The sequence below is a fragment of the Microcaecilia unicolor genome, chromosome 1, assembly GCF_901765095.1.
Source record: "Microcaecilia unicolor chromosome 1, aMicUni1.1, whole genome shotgun sequence".
In the NCBI taxonomy this organism is placed as follows: Eukaryota; Metazoa; Chordata; class Amphibia; order Gymnophiona; family Siphonopidae; genus Microcaecilia; species Microcaecilia unicolor.
Genome location: NC_044031.1, coordinates 576,126,271 through 576,146,593, shown reverse-complemented (window position 1 = coordinate 576,146,593; position 20,323 = coordinate 576,126,271). Strand labels below are relative to the sequence as shown.

General features: G+C 42.0%; 1 protein-coding gene across 2 annotated transcripts in view; it reads right to left on the bottom strand.

The window, feature by feature from the left end:
- The window catches only part of MTBP (MDM2 binding protein), a 177,210-nt gene that overhangs the window by 107,335 nt on the left and 49,552 nt on the right, over positions 1 to 20,323 (bottom strand). For both annotated transcript variants that reach the window (XM_030218586.1, XM_030218595.1), the window contains exons 11-12: positions 19,265 to 19,382; positions 15,404 to 15,577 (exon numbers count right to left, since the gene is read on the bottom strand). In XM_030218586.1, coding sequence (XP_030074446.1) covers positions 15,404 to 15,577; positions 19,265 to 19,382 — 292 coding nt within the window. The remainder of the gene's footprint in view (positions 1 to 15,403; positions 15,578 to 19,264; positions 19,383 to 20,323) is intronic.

Here is a 20,323-nt window from a genome sequence, read left to right as displayed (position 1 = left end):
CGTCTGCGTAATACCAACAATATCCAAGTTTTCTTCAAACATCAGGGCTTGCAAGTCTTGAACCTTTTTACCTATTCCTCCACATCCTCCAGCAAACTGTTCCACAGCTTAACTATTCATTGAGTGAAAAAATATTTCCTCCTATTTGTTTTAAAAGTATTTCCATGTAACTTACTCGAGTGTCCCCTAGTCTTTGTACTTTTGGAACAAGTAAAAAAATCAATTTACTGCTACTCATTCTACACCACTCAGGATTTTGTAGACCTCAATCATATCTCCCCTCGTCCGTCTCTTTTCCAAGCTGAAGAGCCCTAACCGCTTTAGCCTTTCCTCATATGGGAGGAGTTCCATCCACTTTATTATTTTGGTCACTCTTCTATGAACCTTTTCTAGTTCCACTATATCTTTTTTGAGATACAGGAACCAGAACTGAATGCAATACTCAAGGTGCGGACGCACCATGGAGCGATGCAAAGGCATTATAATTTTTTCTGTCTTATTTGATATACCTTTCCTAGTTAGATAAGAAGGCACCAGTAACTGTTCTCCTTTCTTACCAATGGTTGAGAAAACATTATCTAAGACATGTTTTTCTGTCATGAAAACCATCTGTTTTTAACTAATCTTCAAAGTCCCTTTTGTTTCGTATTTCTGCTGACATTGATTTTTTTGTTAGTTGACCCTCTGATGTAAGCTGTTTTATGCATAAATCTTATACACGCCCTTGGTCAGGCAAGCAGCTCATGGGAGGAACCCTAACATTTAACTGTCTGTGATCTATCTCATGACCCTTCTTGCCGTGGCAAATGACCCTCTGAATAAAGGAAACAACTGATCAACTTTTTAAATGTGCAGTCTGAATCCACAATAAGACACTCCTGGGATTCTTTACTTCTACTTTAATTTTTAGGCCATCTAACACCTCATTACTCATTATTTTATCATCCTCACTTTAATATTCCCTTATCTCTTGTTTATCCTGTTTGTCTGTCCTAATTAGATTGTACGCTCTGTCGAGCAGGGACTGTCTCTTCATGTTCAAGTGTACAGCGCTGCGTACGTCTAGTAGCGCTATAGAAATGATAAGTAGTAGTAGTAATAGTAGGGTAGGTTGTAGGCTGGCATAGATGGACTCAAGAAAATTAGCAGGTAATACCTAATTTATTCTTCCCCATCGTCCCTCCAGACAAATCCAGACACAAGGGAATTCCAAAGCAGTATCTACATAGGGTGGACCAGAAAAATGCCTGCAAACAAGACTCTTGCCCCCAATGCTTCGTCCTGCCATAGTGTACACCTAGTCTATAATGTTTGAGAAAGGAATGCAGAGATGAGACAAGGTAGCTGCCCTTTAAATATCTTGCAGATGAATCAAGCCTGAATTCCACACAGAGAGCTTCCTGAGCTCTTGTAGAATGCCCTCCCAAAACAGGAAGCACAGACTTGCATTGCAGGATTTATGCAAATCGCCATCTACTGCATTACAGTTACTTTCAAAGCTAGGTCTCCTTTCCAAGGACACCAGACAACACAAAATGATTATCTGAGTGATTAAACTCTTGTTCTCTTTAGATAACAATGCAACATTCTCCATACATCAATGAATCGGGCTCGAAATATAGTCATTCCCCGCTTCTCTGAACACCAGAAATGTAACAGACTGGTTGACTTGAAAAGGTGAAACTAAATTGGCAAGAAAGATGGAGCTAGCCTAAATACCATATTACCCTGAGACATAAGCCTGTAATTCAGAAATCCTTTTGGCTGAACAGATAGCTCTTGCCTGTCTTTCTAAACTATGACTTTTCCAGTGACGTGCAGTCAGGGTATTCAAGGGATTCTCTAAACCCCAGCCCAGCCTACCAACATGCTATTTTATCTTTGATTCAGTTGGTCCCTTCCCTTCTCTTGTCAGCAACAAAACAGACAGCACGATTGGTGCAAAGGAGTAATCTCGTCTCGCAGGGCCTTCAGTGGATGTACTTGAATCTTCAAAAGTTTAGAGGGATCCTGTCAGATGTGCTCTGGATTCAGACTAAGATTGCCAACTGTCTAGATTTTTTCAGATTCTAAAAATTTGTAAATTATCTGTGTCAGCGTCAGAAGGATGGCTAAGTGTGTGGATATTTTTCAGAGTGTAGCCCATTTCAGCTTTCCAACCCCCCCTCCCTTCCAGTACAGAGGCTGTGGTACAATGCAGCCAATGGAAAGGGTCTAGTCACAGGGCTACAAGGACTGTGGGGGAAGCTTAACTCTGCATGGAGTCTTAGGAGAGACACACTGAATTTTCTGGGGCTGGGAGGGAACATTGTCGAAAGAGTTGGACTGAAGAATGGGGGAACGTGTAAAGGGCCTGCTGTCAGCTGAGGAAAAGACTGGCAGCAAATACTAGAATTTTATATGATGGTGGATGGGGGGGTCCAGGCAGCGGCACTACTTGAATGAGCACATGACCAGCAGGACAACACTAGAAAAGAGAGCTAGAAAGTGCATTCAATTCTGTACATTTCTGTGTCTCTAGTGAGACCAGTCTGATATAAATAAAGTTTCTCTTTGAAAATCTGGACTGGAGTGAAGAAATTTAGTGTAGAGAAATTTTCAGCCCAGGGAATCTACCCTGTTAACTATTAAATGGGCATGGGTAAAATGTCGATCCACCTATTAAATTACTTGGGCAAATTCCTTTGAACACTTGCTGCCTCCACTTTGCCTATCTTCCTTCAGAAGCATCAAAAAAGCTACATTATGTTATTTTGCTTTTTCCATTTGTGAATCTTTTTTCACATGTAAAACTCAATTTATATCTTGTACACACTGCCCTTAAATTTCACTCTTTCGGGCAGTCTATCCTAGGAATCTCTAGTTTGTATCAGAGACAATAGCGAGTGAATGTGATTTGCCCAGCTTCCCTGGTTTTCAGCCAACTGTTGCAGAGCTGCCAAGTCACCCAGCTCCAAGAGGGAGACTTTTTGGTCAGTCCTATTTTTGAACTTATATCCCAATTCAGTGCTCTCTATTTGTAGTCCCTGATACTCCAGCACTGAAATCAGCACTTCAGGTCCCATAATGTACCAGGATAGGGTTGCAGAAATCCAGGACTGGCTCAAAATTTACCTCCTGGAACTGGGTAACTTGGAAGCTCCTCATCTCTAACCATTAAGCATGTGCTTGCATAGTCCCCTTGCTCACTCACAAACTATAATGTTATCATACACACAGCTAGGCTATGTACTTTTTGCTATTTCTGGAGAGGTGAAACAACGATGGGGGATGGGGTTCCTGATTTGGGGGGGGGGGGGGGTGTCACAAATATATGTTTGCCTAGGAAGCCAAACCAAGAAACACACAGTTTGCGAGACAACAGGGCTCATTTTCAAAGCATTTAGATTTACAAAGTTCCATAAGTTACTATGGAATTTTCTAAGTTTAAGTGCTCTGAAAATATGCCTTGACTTTGTAAATTTAAGTGCTCTGAAAATACACCTTAGTCAGTGGTCTCCTGCCACCTCTTCCAGCTGCTGCTGTGCTACTTCTTTAGGCTCATATACACCAGTGCCCCCACCATTTCTACCTCCTGTGGGATACAATGGGGTAATAATATTTTTAAATTTTTGTGAGGAATGGGAACATTGCTAGTCATTAATTTGTGTATAACTCTGAAGAATAGATTTTGAAAAGGTGATGGTGATACAGAACTTCAAATCAACACAGAAGTCAAAAGGAGAAGAGGTAAATGTTATAGGTGATTCTCAGAAAGAGCACAAACAGGGAGTACATTAACCTTAGTTAAAGGTATGCATTGCACAAATGTTTAGTACATATAGAGGGGCATAATCGAACGCGAACGCCCATCTCCATGGGCGTCTATCTCTGAGAACGGGTACGTGAAGGGGCAGGGCAAACCGTATTTTGGAAAAAAATGGGCGTCCATCTTTTTTCCAATAATACGGTTTGTGCCAGCCAAATGCATCGGATTTGAGCTGGGCGGTTTCGTTTTTCAGCGATAATGGAAACCGAAGGCGCCCAGCTCAAAAACGAACAAACCCAAGGCATTGGGTCGTGGGAGGGGCCAGGATTCGTTGTGCACTGGTCCCCCTCACATGCCAGGACACCAACCGGGCACCCTAGGGGGCACTTGTAACAATAAAAAAAACAAAGTTAACTACTTCTGAAGTCCACAGCTCCCTTCCCTTGGGTGCTGAGCCCCCCCAACACCCCCCCCCCCAAATCTACTGCCCACAACTCTACACCATTACCATAGCACTTATGGCTGAAGGGGGGCACCTAGATGTGGGTACAGTGGGTTTTGGGGGCGGTTTGGAGGGCTCCCATTTACCACCACAAGTGTAAGGTAGGGGGGGATGGGCCTGGGTCCACCTGGCTGAAGTCCACTGCACCCACTAACAACTGCTCCAGGGACCTGCATAATGCTGTGATGGAGCTGGGTATGACATTTGAGGCTGGCATACAGGCTGGAAAAAAAAAGTTTTTAAAGTTGTTTTTTTTGGGTGGGAGGGGGTTAGTGACCACTGGGGGAGTCAGGGGTGGTCATCCCCGATTCCCTCCGGTGGTCATCTGGTCATTTAGGGCACTTTTTTGGGACTTGTTCGTGGAAAAAAAGGGTCCAAAAAAAAAAAAAAAAAAAAGTGACCCAAATTCGCGCTAAAAACGCCTTTCTTTTTTCGATTATCGGCCGAGGACGCCCATCTCTCCTCGGCCGATAAACACGCCCCAGTCCCGCCTTCACCACGCCTCCGACACGCCCCCATCAACTTTGGCCGTTTCCGTGACAGATTGCAGTTGAAGACGCCCAAAATCGGCTTTCGATTATATCGATTTGGGCGCCCACAGGAGAAAGACGCCCGTCTCCCAATTTGGGTCGAAATATGGGCGTCTTTCTCTTTCAAAAATAAGGCGGTTACTGAATCCCCTGCTATAAATGTCAACACATGGCACTGGACTTTCCTTTTTTTGTCTGACCTCATTACATTTTTCCTCTTTCCTGTCAATAACTTTCCATTTCTTTCCCCCTTTGTTTTTAAGTAAACCGTTTTGATTTGTAGGCCCTGAAAGGTGGTATATTAAGAACCAATATACAAACATACTATTGCTTTTCAAGCGAGAGGCTTAACTGAAGTGTCCTCAAGAGGTTCAAATGCTGTTTGTACCAAAGATTCCAAGATGGTACTACCCAACTATGTGGGGGGTTGCTGTTTCACTTCTCTCAAAAAATGGCTCACATCCAGGTGTGCTGGCAAGGATTTTCCCTGAACTCATCTTGTGTAATAAGCAATCACCAATACCTGGACTTTAATGGATGCAATTGCTAAGCCCTTGTTGAAACCGTCTTGAAACTCCAAAATCTCTGACACAGATAATAATGGAGCAACCTAATGCACCTCCAAAGTTCTCTGAACTCTGATGTATGCCAGGAATGTAGATCTCTTACTTGCAAGTAAAAGGGTATCAACCATCTGACCACAGTAACCTCTTTTCAAAACCCTCACCCTCTCAAGAGCCAGGCAAGGTACTCTCACCAGGATCTACACCATCCCCAGAGTCTGGAGACTCAGCATCCTCCAGGTCTCTGTCCATCAGGAGAGACCGTTTTTTGCTGCCTGAGGGACCCTCACATTTTTCTGCAGCCCCAAACACATGGCTCCCCAGAATCAGTTGCTGCAATGTCCTTTTTTAAACAGAAGTCCCAGTGTATTAACAATATAAATTCAGGGGAAAACTGTGCCTCAGACATGGATCCAAATACTGTGCTGTGCTATAAATCTGGAACTTCAGACACAGATGGGGTTAAAACAGAAGGACCATCTTCCTGCTCAACCAACTTAGCTGATTTGGGCAATATAGTGGCAGTTTCTGCCAAAATCAAATCTCTTGTAGCAGGACTTCCTTTCTTGTCAGCATCCATTCTGTGCTGGCAGTGCACAATGACTGCTTGCGAATCATTTGTGGGTCAGTTTTGCACATAATACAGGTTCTATGGCGAGCATTATCAGTAAAATCAATAAACTCAGAAACTCCACATATGCTGGCCTAATAATAAAGTTTGATACCAATTTATTGATTTACTGCTAATACTCACCATAGAATTGCTTTACATTCAGTTCAAGACCACCTCCTTTTGAAGTTCACAGTTCTTGCAAGCTCTTTTTAAATCAGGTCAATGGTATCCAAAACAATTGGTATTATTTCTGCCATATTTTCTTACATTGACTGCATTTCTTGATATTTCAGGATCATCGGACTACACTATATACAGAATAATCACTCAGCACTAATACTCCTATTGTCAATGACACTTATGTTTTTCTCTATTACTACTATGTCTAGTTTTTTCACATTAAGCTGCTTAGCAGTTGGAAAAGGGATGTCCCAGAGCATTACAACCTCTTCATTCATGTTCTGGTACAGTGGGTACAATTTTCCATGGATAACACATACAACCTTATTGTGTCTTCTTTGATTCTAAATTTAAACTAGCAGCAAGATCAATAAACCAAACGTTCAAAGTCTCTATTTCTATTCAGACTCCTGCTCAGACTCCTACTGGTATTAAGCTTTAGATGCATACCTGCAGCCTGCTTTTTCGACTTGGCCTGTTCGGTCGCTCTCATCCCGCCGAGGTTGGGTTGCCACTGTTCAATCCAACTGAATCAAAACCTTCTCTACCATCAGAGACTGGTACAGGCTGCAAAAAGGGGTTCAGCCTACACCTCGGTCTCAAAATATCACCTGAAGTCCTTCCTACCAACATGTTTACGGTCCATTTTGGACTTTTTTCACCTTTCCTTATTGTCTATTTTTCTCTGTTTCTTTGTTTCTATCTAATCAATTTCTGATTTCATTGTACTTGTATCTCCTCTGATCTGGCCGAAGCCTTTCAGTGCATTTTCCCTTCTTCCTCTGATCCTTCTACCCTCTCTACTGTCATTGAAATTGTTTCCTCAGTTCATTGTAAGCAGCTCTGAGGCTGCTTTAAGTGGTATAAAGCAGGGTATAAATGTTCTGAATAAATAAATAAAAAAAATTAAAGTACTGATAAATATAACTTTAGATCCAGGTCAAAGATATGTATTAGTATGAAATGATACATTTATCATATATTATAAGTTTTTATTTTGAAGCTGGAGTAGGAGTCAGTGCTGAACCTGAACAAAAATACTGCTAAATGATTTCTGATTATTTTATTCTAATTTCTCAACTTTTTGGCTTTAGGTTTAGCTACCTGATATATCTATTCTCTTTAATTTAATGCTTATTGCTTAATTAATTTCTCCTGGTAATCTGTATTGTGGTGCACTTCTCTATCTTCTAACCCTGTCCCCCCTCCCTGCCTAGCTCCGATAGAGAATAGGCTTTTCTAACTGCTTCTGGTCCTGTAAAATTCTAACTTTGTGGAAAGGTTCTGCCAGTCCTAGGCAAAAACAAAAACTTAGTCTGCCAACTGGTTATAAATTTGCATTTTACATTGATGAAACTACTATAATTATTGGGAATATTTAGATTTATTTACTAAAGGAAAGTTATGTTGTAGTGGAAGTTGAAAGTTAAATCAACTGAAATTTGTTTGATCAGACTGTATCATTTCTGGTCATACCATTTCTGGTCATACCTAGAGAACTTTTTTTTTTTGAGACAGCGCTAGGCTGACTCACTGGGACTTCAGCTACCAGGAGTACCAAGCAAATAATCTCTATAATCAGAGAAGAAACTAAGGAGTCAAAACACTGATGTTGTTATCCACCTGGGAACAAATGACTTATCCACTTGCCGTGCAGAGAGATTTTCAGGAGCTCTCTCTGAAGTACTACCTACCTTTGGAAAAGGAGAGAAAACATTGCAAAATACTGAGAATTTCAATAGCTGGCTCAAAGCTTGGTGTCACCAAGAAGGATTTAGGTACATAGGAGGCTGGGGCAATACATGGAAAAACAAAAGACTATATTGTAACGATGGGCTGCATCTCACTGTGGCAGGAAAAAAAATCCTTGGGGAGAAATTCAGACAATATATTTCTAGGCATTTAAACTAGAAGGCGGGGGTGGAATATGGAGGCAGTTCACGTTAAGTGGTCACCCCCAGCTAAAGCTAAAGACACAATACGACAGTAGAAAAGAAAGCAATGAAAACAACAATCTTAGCAAATCACTTCTAATCAACACAGCAGAAAGAGAGACTAAACAAGAAACTAAACAGAAGATAAAAATTCCACTAAAATGTAGATGGAAAGCGATAACCATAAATGCTCGCAGTATAAGCAATAAAGTTCATGACCTTCAAGCCCTGATGTTGGAGGCAGACTTAGACATTGTTGCAATCATGAAGACATGGCTCAATGGTTCCCATGAATGGGATGCAAACATACCAGGTTATAATCTATTTAGGAAGCACAGAGATGGTCGTAAAGGTGGAGGAGTAGCTCTGTATGTGAGAAATGGTATTGCAGCGACTGAAATGACAGGGGCCTGGGGAAAGGAAGAAGTGATATGGATCATCTTAAAAAGAGATGATAGAACCTCTGTCCAAGTGGGTGTTGTCTACAGACCTCCGACACAATCGGCGAAACTAGATAAAGATCTGATCACAGATATTCAAAATTTGGGAAAGAAGAGAGAGGTGATGTTGCTGGGAGATTTCAATCTGCCAGATGTAGATTGGAAGGTTCCATCTGCGAAATCGGAAAGAAATAGAGAGATCGTGGATGCTTTTCAAAGTGCTCTGCTCAGACAAATGGTGACGGAACCCACAAGGGAGGGAGCAACGCTAGATCTGGTGCTCACAAATGGGGATAGCGTGTCAAATGTCCGAGTGGGTGCCCACTTGGGCAGCAGTGACCATCAAACAGTTTGGTTTGATATACCAGCTGAAATGGAGGGCGGCCACTCAAAACTCAAAGTCCTGGATTTCAAGCATGCTGACTTTAGTAAAATGGGGGAATACCTGAGGAAGGAGCTGAGAGGACATACGAGAAGTGGAAGGGCAGTGGTCCAGACTGAAAGAAGCTATAATTATGGCCACAAACCTCTATGTAAGGAGAGTAAATAAAAACAGGAGAAAAAGGAAACCAATATGGTTCTCCAAGCAAGTGGCTGAGAAAATAAAAGGCTAAAGAGTTGGCGTTCATGAAATACAGAAAAACTCAAGAAGATGAACACGGAGAGGAATACCGGATGAAACTGAAAGAAGCCAAGAGAGAGATGCGTCTGGCGAAAGCGCAAGTACAAATGGTTAGAAATGTAAGGAGGGGCAACAAACATTTCTTCAGGTATATTAGTGAAAGGAGGAAGACTAAAAAGGGAATTGTGAGACTGAAAGATGCTGCGAACCGCTATGTAGATAATGATGAAGAAAAAGCAAATTTGCTAAACAGATACTTTTGTTCTGTTTTCACAGAAGAAAATCCTGGAGAAGGACCACGATTGACTGGCAAAAGTACATACGAGAATGGAGTGGACACAGCACCGTTCACAGAAGAGTGTGTATGAACAACTTGAAAATCTAAAGGTGGACAAAACCATGGGACCGGACAGGATCCACCCCAGGATATTGAGGGAGCTCAGACAGGTTCTGGCGGGTCCTAAGATTTGTTTAATAAAACCTTGGAGACAGGAGAGGTTCCGTGGGATTGGAGAAGAGTGGATGTAGTCCCTCTTCACAAAAGTGGTGATAGGGAAGAAGCTGGAAACTACAGGCCAGTAAGCCTCGCTTTGGTTATTGGAAAAGTAATGGAAGAGATGCTGAAGGAAAGGATAGTGAATTTCCTGGAAGCCAATAAGTTGCAAGATCCGAGACAATATGGTTTTACCAAAGGTAAATCTTGCCAAAAGAATCTCACTGAATTCTTCGACTGGGTGACCAGAGAACTGAATCATGGACGTACTACAGACAATCTACTTAGATTTCAGCAAAGCTTTTGACACGGTTCCCCACAGGAGGCTCTTGAATAAACTTGACAGGCTGAAGATAGGGCCCGACGTGGTGAACTGGATTAGGAACTGGTTGACGGACAGATGCCAAAGGGTGGTGGTTAATGGAATTCACTCGGATGAGAGAAAGGTGAGTAGTGGAGCGCCTCAGGGATCGGTGCTGGCGCCGATTCTGTTCAATATTTTTGTGAGTGACATTGCTGAAGGGTTAGAAGGTAAAGTTTGCCATTTTGTGAACGATACTAAGATTTGTAACAGAGTGGACACCCCGGAGGGAGTGGAAAACATGAAGAAGGATCTGCAGAAGCTAGAAGAATGGTCTAAGGTTTGGCAATTAAAATTCAATGTGAAGAAATGCAAAGTGATGCACTTAGGAAGTAGAAATCCATGGGAGATGTATGTGTTAGGTGGTGAGAGTCTGATATGTACAGACTGGGAGAGGGATCTTGGGGTGATAGTATCTGAGGATCTGAAGGCGAAGAAACAGTGTGACAAGACGGTGGTCGTACCCAGAAGATTGCTAGGCTGTAGAGAGAGAGGTGTGACCAGCAGAAGAAAGGAGGTGTTGATGCCCCTGTACAAATCGTTGGTGAGGCCCCACCTGGAGTACTGTGTTCAGTTTTGGAGGCCGTATCTTGCTAAGGATGTAAAAAGAATTGAAGCGGTGCAAAGAAAAGCTACAAAAATGGTATGGGATTTGTGTTACAAGACGTAGGAGAGACTTGCTGACCTGAACATGTATACCCCGGAGGAAAGGAGAAACCGGGGTGACATGATACAGACGTTCAAATATTTGAAAGGTATTAATCCGCAAATGAACCTTTTCCGGAGATGGGAAGGCAGTAGAACTAGAGGACATGAAATGAGATTGAAGGGGAGCAGACTCAAGAAAAATGTCTGGAAGTATTTTTCAAGGAGAGAGTGGTGGATACTTGGAATGCCCTCCCGCGGGAGGTGGTGGAGATGAAAACGGTAACAGAATTCAAAAATGCATGGGATAAACATAAAGGAATCCTGTTCAGAAGGAATGGATCCTCATAAGCTTAGCGGAGATTGGGTGGCAGCACCAGTGATGGGAGGCTGGACTAGTGCTGGGCAGACTTCTACGGTCTGTGCCCTGAAAATGGCAGCTACAAATCAAGGTCAGGTATACACATAAAGTAGCACATATGAGTTTATCTTGTTGGGCAGACTGGATGGATTATACAGGTCTTTCTCTGCTGTCACCTACTATGTTACTATGTAAGTATATTTTTACCAACTGACTCAACCCAAAATTGCTTCCGACTCCATGACCCTAACTCCTCCACCCTGCCTTATAAAAAAATTCTGTTTTTCTATGCTCATCCTTAGGCTTGAGTTCACCTCCTCTTAACCATTTCTGTGTTTGATTTTGATCAGCATATAGTTCCTAAAACAACACACCGCATTTTCTACTGCATCTGTGTATTTGGCACTTGTGTTTCCACATTTGCTAAGATAATTCTTTAAAGACTTTTTTCTTTTCTTTTGTAAAGATAGAAACACAAAATATGATGGCAGAGAAAGACTATGTGGACTATCCATAGTACCTACTATCCCTTCTTCTAGTTCCTATATACTTGTTTCATGCTTTTTAAGAGTCATGGGTTTGATCTCCTGTAAGCATCACATTGAATAAGCATAAACTATTTTTTTTTCCTGGACTCACAGAATTTAATGGATGCCGTAAACAAATTGAATTTAGGTTTATTCAGGACCCATGTGCATTCGGTTCATTTAAAGCAGTGGTTCTCAACCGTTTTCAGTCGAGACACACCTGATGGACGATACTCATATATTTGACACTTCATACATGACCGTCATGGACCTTTGGTCTGATACAGTATGGTAGCTCTTATGAATTAAATATATGCTCTGCATCTACAAAAACACTATCTGTCCCCAACAACTGGTACAGATCATAACTAGCACATCTTCTCCATGGAAGTTACCACACAAATCTCTACATTTATTTTATTTTCAAAACTTTTATACTGTCTACACCTAAGCGGTTTACACAAAACAAAACTTAAAAACAACAAAGCTAACCATCACAAAACTCAGACATAAAAAACACCACCACTCTTAATTATCACAAAAAGAAATACTACTACTATTAGTTTCATCCATAGTCAAAAATATTCTTACATGTTTATGTTTATTATTTATATTTCATCTTTAATACAACAGTCACAGCAGTTTGGCACCCATAAACAAATGAGTCTTTAAAAACCTCTAAACTGAAGTACAGCAGCACAAATGCAGTTGTTCTGCTAAAGCGTTCCACATCACAATCCCTGCTATTTAGAATGTGGCAGCTCTTGTATCACAATAACGTGTTTTGACAAAGGCGTCCAATGATAACCTCATTGATACATGGAAAAAATCTCCTTAAAATATAATGAAGCAGGCAGATACACAGCTTGATACACAAAGCACAAAACTTTGAATTGTACTCTAAACTGGACAAGCAACCAGTGCAAATGCTTCAAAATTGGTGTGTTATGTGTGTACGCCTTGATATACCAGCAACAAGTCTAGCAAGCAGCAGCAGCATTTTGCACTATCTGCAATGCCTTGATCCTAGCCTTTGACATACCACGATACAAGGCATTACTGTAATCCAACTGAGACAGCACCATGCCTTGAATTACTCCCTGAAAATCATACAGTGGGAGCACTGGTTTCAATCTATACAGCAAATGAAGTGTTTTTCATAGTGAGCCCTGAATCCAAGGACACACCTAACTTTCTGAACTGCCAGTTTCACATTACTCACATTTAAAAAAAACTCAGGCTCTCTCTCTTTGGTCTGTCCCAGTAAGGTAATGCTTATGTTCTTATGGCCACAGGAAATCCAGCTTGGCAGCAGCAGATGTGGCTACCCAATGCCCTGCTCCTTCTTGGGTTGTGTAGGTAGCAAACTACACATCAGAAGTGAAAAACTGCTAATGTGGTTACCACCTACACAACCCGGGAAGGAGCACGGTATCAGGGTTTGTATAGCCACATCTTTCTACTTTTCCCTCTATCCCCTGCAATCTGGACTCTCTCTCATATGCTATCTTCCTCCCACCATGATCTGTTATCTCCCCCCCCTCATCCCAGTCTCCCACCCCATTGCCCTGCATCTCCCCCATCCATTGCATAGTCTCTCTCCCATCTCCCTTCCCCTACAGGTCTAGTATCTCTTCTCCATCCTTTACTTCTCCCTCCATCTCCCCCCATGGGTCCAGCATCTCTTCCTCTGCCCCCCCCCCCCCCCCCCCCCATCCATCAAACCTGAGTTATTTGCAATCAGCAGTAACATGCTGCCTGGGCCAACCCAAAGCCTTTCCTCTGCCACATCCTGCCCGCACATAAAGAAGTTAGGTTTCTGTGCCTGCCCTGCAACACACCTCCCATGTGCTCGTGACACACTAGTATGTCACAACATACCAGTTGAGAACCCTTGATTTAGAAGTATACAAACTGCTACTACTTCTACTTATTTCTACAGCGCTACTAGACGTACGCAGCGCTGTACACTGGACTGAAAATGGCCTCATGCATTGCATTTTACCATTGGTCTGAAATCAGATGCACAGCCCTAATGAATATACTTGAGATTTACATGTAAATGTATTAGTAATATTCATTGCTGATACCCTGAAACTAAATGGCAGGAGGTCCCCCAAGGAAGGTTTGGGTAGCTCTGCTTTACTTGACTAGGCAACAAATGGGGAATACAATACTTGACTAGGCAACATATGGGGAATACAAAAATTACATTCCTTATTCAAACTGAGGATTAAATTCAGTTTCTATAGTTAATGAGCTTAAAAATCCATGACATCTTCTTAAAAATCACTTTAAAAGATTGTGAGTGGCTATTGTGTTTTTCAACCTACACTGTTTAATTTATAAGACACAAAAGCACTTTGTATTATGCTCACCCTTAAATGAAATACCACTGTTTCATGACAAGTTTCCTTTGCTGCACAGAAATTTGCACATGCATATAACAGCAATCATCATGGGACTACCTCTGTACTAACTACAGCACTGTATATTAGACACACTTTCCTACAGGAAATAGGCAAGAAATGGAGTTACCTAGTAACCAGAAGCAACAACCATTTGTAAATAAGCTTTAAAAATGTTTGATAACATCACAATGTGCTCTGACTTCCCGCATATTTCAACTGGTCTATTTTCCTAGAGAAAATAAGTATTAGAGGTGTTGAAGTGTGAGAGCCAGGAGCCATACATTTGCTTTTGGTCTGCCACTTCTCTCCTTTTCCTTTGGGATTCTAGATCAATTAACTGGCCTCTGTTGAACAGTTGCACCCTAGGCCTTCATTTGCCACTATTTGGGATTTGTTTCTCTATTTTATAGCCTCTTCCAACTCACTTAGCAGCAACAGCTCTCAGCCCAGACCATAAACCTGGTGCTCCTTCTGGAACCCTGTAATTATGGGCGTTAAATCTGGCCACTAGAGATCATCAGTGAGCAATATATGAGAATCCTTGCCCCACCCTAAGGCTATGAATACTGCCTCTGCAGAACCACCAACCATGACCAGCTTGAAGAATAGAAGTGCCCAGACAGAAATCAAACTCAGGTTTTCTGCACAGTAGCCCACAGCACTGCCACTGATCCAGACTGTGACAAAATGGAACGAAACTGCTAAATATATCTAAAGTTACTGGGGAGGTTGAGTGGGGTAGACACGACCTTGTAAGTTGGGCTTCTATTCTTACATGTTTATAAATTCTAAACGTATATATGTTTTCCAACTCATTAGAGCAGAGTTTTTCAAACTGTGGGTTGGCACCACAAATGGGGTCATAAAGGCCATGAGTCATGCTTTGGGCAGGCTTTCCATAGGTTTATCATTATTCTGCACCTCTAGAGGGTCATACAATTTTATTTGGCTGTAATCATGGAATCACAACCACAAAAAAAGATTGATAAACACTGCATTAAGGGTTCTTTGAGAGTAGAAAAAACAATCTTTTTTTTTTGCCAATGTTTTCATGCCACTACTGGTCAGTATCTTTTCTGGTGGAATCAAATGTGTGTCACTTAGGAGTCATTTGTGCAGAAAAGGCACACATATTTAGTGGAGGATGTAAGAGAAGCCAGGAGAGGGGTGAAAATACTAGGGGAAGTGGCATTCTATCCAAAATGTTTTCTTGGTGTACTGGTTAAAACCTAAATTCATAAGCCCTGCTAATAAAATCCAATTTCCCTATATATAGCTAGGCTGAAAACCACTTTAAAAAGCTCATGACATTTCTTTCCTGCACTAATGCTATTAACAAAATTACCACCTAATAATGCTGGTTTCTAAGATTATTCTGAGCTCTATATGTCATTACAACATACGATATTATCACATCCAACAGTAACTTCCAAAGTAGTATTTGTACCGTAAATTAGACATGTTAAGTCTTACCTGTTTCTGTCTCTTCTGTTCTCTCTCTTGGTCTTCCATTTACTACTGCAAGAGCAGCTGCACCACTAATCTGGTTGGCTGAATGAATCAGCTTTGCTTTACACGCCCCACTGCCATTACTTTGGATGAAGAAATAATAGGTACACATCTCTCCTTTCATCTCAATATAAGGCACTAAACAAATGGGAACACACACAATCATGAATCATCTGGAAAAAAAAATAAAAATTAAGTACAAATACATGATATACAGAAAAACAAGAAGAAGAACACAGAAAAACATACCAGATGAGACTCAAAGAAGTGAAGCGATATACGGCTGGCAAAAGCATAAACAGAAGAACAAGTGGCTAGAAATGTAAGCAGGGAGTGATGAGAATTTTTTCAGGTATACAAAAGAAAGGAGGAAGGCTAAAAATGGAATTGTAAGACTGAAGGATACTATGGACTGCTATGTGGAGAGTGATGAGGAAAAAGCGAACATACTAAACAAATACTTCTGATCACGGAAGAAAATCCTGGAGAAGGACCACGATTGGCTAGTAAACATACAGAAGAGAATGGAGTAGATATTGCACCGTTCACAGAAGGAAGTGTTTATGAACAACTGAAGCTGGACAAAGTCATGGGACCAGACAGGATCCATCCCAGAGAGGTTCTGGCAGGTCCTCTTAAGGATTTGTTTAATAAATCTTTGAAGACTAGAGAGGTTCTGTGGAATTGAAGAAGCAGAGAAGCAGCAGAAAACTACAGGCCAGTAAGCCTCACTGTCACTGAAAAAGTAATGGAAGAACTACTGAAAGAAAGGATAGTGAATTTCCTGGAATCCAATGCCTCCCAAACCTGGTCCTTGAGGCACCACAGCCAGTCAGGTTTTCAGGATATCCATAATAAATATTCATAAGATTTGCATGCACTGCTATCACTGCATGCAAATCTCTCATATGAATATTCATTGTGGACATCCTAAAAACCTGACTGGCTGGAGTGGGGTTACAAGACTGAGGCAACATGGTTTTACCAAAGGTAAATCATGCCAAATGAATCTGATTAGAATTGGATCAAGGACATGTGCTAGATGTAATCTATTTAGATTTCAGCAAAGCCTTTGACAATTCCTGATAAGACCTCTTGAATAAACTCAATAGACTGAAGTTAGGATTCAAAGTGGTGAATTGGATTAGAAACTGGCTGACAGACACCAGAGAGTGGTAGTTAATGGAATTCACTCAGAGGAAGGAAAGGTGAGTAATGGAGTGCCTCAAACATTTGTGCTGGGGCCACATCTATTCAATATACTTGTGAGCAACACTGCCGAAGGATTAGAAGGTAAGGTTTGCCCTTTGGTGAAGATACTTACCTGTTGCAGGTATTCTCCGAGGACAGCAGCCCATTCATTTTCATATGTGGGTGACATCATCCACACGGTCCGGTGCGGAACTTAAGCAGCTAAAAATGGCAGTGTCACCATTGTGCATGCATGAGTGCCTTACCGCTCGCTGTGACAGAGCGGTACCATCAATACAATGCTATAGTATTTAAAAAAAAAGAGAAAATACAACTCCAGGGGAAGTAGGAGTGTATGTGAGAATGAATGGCCTGCTGTCCTCAGAGAATACCCGCTACAGGTGAATATCTTTGCTTTCTCAGAGAACAACCAGGCTCAATGAAAACAACCACCATAAGTCAATTGAGTGTAGTCCGCTCCAAGTAAGATAATCACTTGCAATCCAAAACGTGCAATGCGCTCTCATCAGGATGGGCATGGGGTATGGAAAAAAATGTTGGAATGAGAATTGACTGGTTCAGATGGAACTCACACACAACCTTAGGCAGGAACTTAGGGTGTGTGCAGAGAACTACTCTGTTATGATGAAATTAGTGTAAGGTGGATCCACTGTTAGGGCCTGAAGTTTACTGACCCTGTCAACTAAAGTAACAGCCACCAAAAATAAGAACTTTCAGGTCAAGTACTTTAGATAACAGGAATCTAGCGTTTCAAAAGGAGCTTTCATCAGATGGGTGAGAGGTATAAACCGCAGAAGAAAAGGAGGTGTTGATGACCCTTTACAAGTCATTAGTGAGGCCCCACCTAGAGTTTTGTGTTCAGTTTTGAAGCACTTTATGAATTACAACAGACAAACAAAGTTTTTAAGGCCATATCTTGCTAAAGATGTAAAAAGGCTTGAAGCAGTTTGGAGGAAGACAAAAATGGTACGAGGCTTGTGTCAAAAGACGTATGGGAAGAGACTGAGGACCTGACTACGTATACGCTAGAACAGAGTTGTCCAACCTTGGTCCTCGAGGGTCGCAATCCAATCAAGTTTTCAGGATTTCCCCAATGAATATGCATAAACAACCTAATAAATGAGAAACCTAATAAATGAGAACTCTCTATTTCAATCTAGTATACAGAAGCTTGGCCTCACGGCTTCCAAGCCCACAATTGCTAGATGGTTGACAATTGCATCAGCTTATTTGCTTTTGGGGAAGCAGGCTCCTCAGGGCTCATTCTACAAGGAGTACGACGACATCCTGGGTGGATATTTGCAAGGCAGCAACATGGTCGACACTGCATATTCTTTGCCAAGCACTACAGGGTGGATGTTGTGGAATGCTTGGAAGCCAGTTTGGGGGATTCAGTCCTCAGGGTGGTGGCGCCAGAATCCCACCCACTCTACAGATTGCTTTTGAACATCTCACAGGTTCTGGAATAGTGGGAAGCTACGTAATGGAAGGAGAAATTAGATCTTACCTGATAATTTTTTTTCCTATTAGCCCTTTCCACTATTGCAGAGACCCGCCTGAGGTTTCTGAGATGTTTACTTAGTATGAAGCAATAGGCCAAATAATGACCATCACCTTGCATGGTGCTTCCTGCTATCTTTTTCTCTGTACATGCTGTCCAGAGATGAGAGAGGTCCATACGTTTGGTTAATGTTAGGTTAGTGATTTTAAGGTTGTGTTTATTCTGAGTTTCACCTTTCTGTTTGTCTATGTAAATATTGAGGAGCTGGCCTGGATGCCAAGACAGATATGTCTCAGCTCAGTTTTCAGTTCTGTATCTCCACCTGCTGGTTGATGGAGACAACTATCCCGCAGGTTCTGGAATAGTGGGAAGGACTAATGGAAAGAATTAATAAGACCTAATTTCTCCTTAGTTTCAATTAACCTCTAAAAATCAGTCACCCTCTGAATGACCCTGGACATCCCTGCCACTCAGACTTAATCCTGCACCCCATACCCCAATTAGAAGACCACCAATCAGCAGACCTCCAGTTTCCTACAACCCTTTCTCTGGGCTTAGCCTCCAATTCTTACCCTCTCAACCCCACAGAGCTCGAGGATCCCTCTGGTTCTGGTAGTGCTGTCCATAGCCCCATGTTCACTTGCCTCCCACATGGAAGCCCAAAGGGAGTGGAGATGCTGGAGGCTACAAAGCCAGAGAGCACAGAGTCACAGGCTTACTCAGTGCCCACAAATGCCCTCTGATGACAGCACTGTTGAAACAGGAGAAAACTTTGACCAAGGTGTCTAAGGATGTTAAGAAAATGAAGAGGTGTGAGGAAATAGAAGATCTGTCACCAGACACATTCAGCTGCTTGCTAGTTCCCAATGTGTGTGAGTGCATCCTTCCCCATTTTAAAGTTACAAGCTTAAGTTTATAGCTAATGGCAGACAAAAAAGTACACAAACTGACAAACGATCATGCCGAAAAGAAAAAAATAAAAAGCACACTGTAATAAACTTATCTCTATATTGTTATCAAGGATAAGACATTTTTACTATATAAATTTGATAATTTCTAAATTCTACTTAAACTGTATTTAAAATTACCATATTAAATACGATTTTTCTTACCACCGATGACTTTTGGCTTTCTGGCCATATACTCTTTCCATTTTTTTGTGTTAAGCTGGCTGGATGGTGGAATAAGTATACTGCTGACATTGCAGGATAAAATAAATAGTGCTCCCACCTAAAAGAACAAAGCAAACCAGAAACATTTTCTCAGTATGTTTATGTTTATTGTGACTTACTTAACATACCACCTTATCTGAGATACAAGTCAAAGAAATTCACAAAAAATATATATATTGGTTAAAAAGTAAAGGATCTCCAATAAGTCATAGGAAAGACACAATCATACAAGAAAGCCATTCAAGTGCTGACCATAAGGAGAAATTGGGTCTTACCTGATTTTTTTTTTCATTAGTCTTTTCCATGATTCCAGAACCAGTGGGATAACTGTGTCCATCAACCAGCAGGTGGAGATAGAGAACTGAAAACTGAACCGAGACATCTCTCTTGGCATCTAGTCCAGCTCCTCAGCAAGGGTGGACTGAACATTCAGGCAACCACACAGTGCCCAAGGGCCCAGAGGCTCTGCCTGGATGCCCGCCGCTCTCCCCACCCAATACCCCCCCTGCCACAGCCTCCACTGCTGCTGTTTCAGCAGTGGCGGCAAAAACAGAGAAAAAAGATCACGGGGCCGCACTGTTCCTGCTCACGGCTGCCGGTCTCGCCTTCCTCTGAGTGGAGGAGTGGCCTAGTGGTTAGGGTGGTGGACTTTGGTTCCTGGGGAACTGAGGAACTGAGTTCGATTCCCGGCACAGGCAGCTCCTTGTGACTCTGGGCAAGTCACTTAACCCTCCATTGCCTGCTGCATTGAGCCTGCCATGAGTGGGAAAGTGCGGGGTACAAATGTAGCAAAAATAAAATTTCCTGTTCCGGGGCAGAGCCAGTCAGCCACGAGCGAGAGAACAGCGCAACACCATGATCTTTTTCACTGATTTTGCCGCCACTGCTGAAACAGCAGCAGAAGCAGTGGTGGCCACTGCAGGGGGTACTGGGTGGGAGTGGGGAGAGCCTGATGCATCAGTAGCAGTGGGGGTGTCCGGTGGGAGCTGAAAAAAAAAT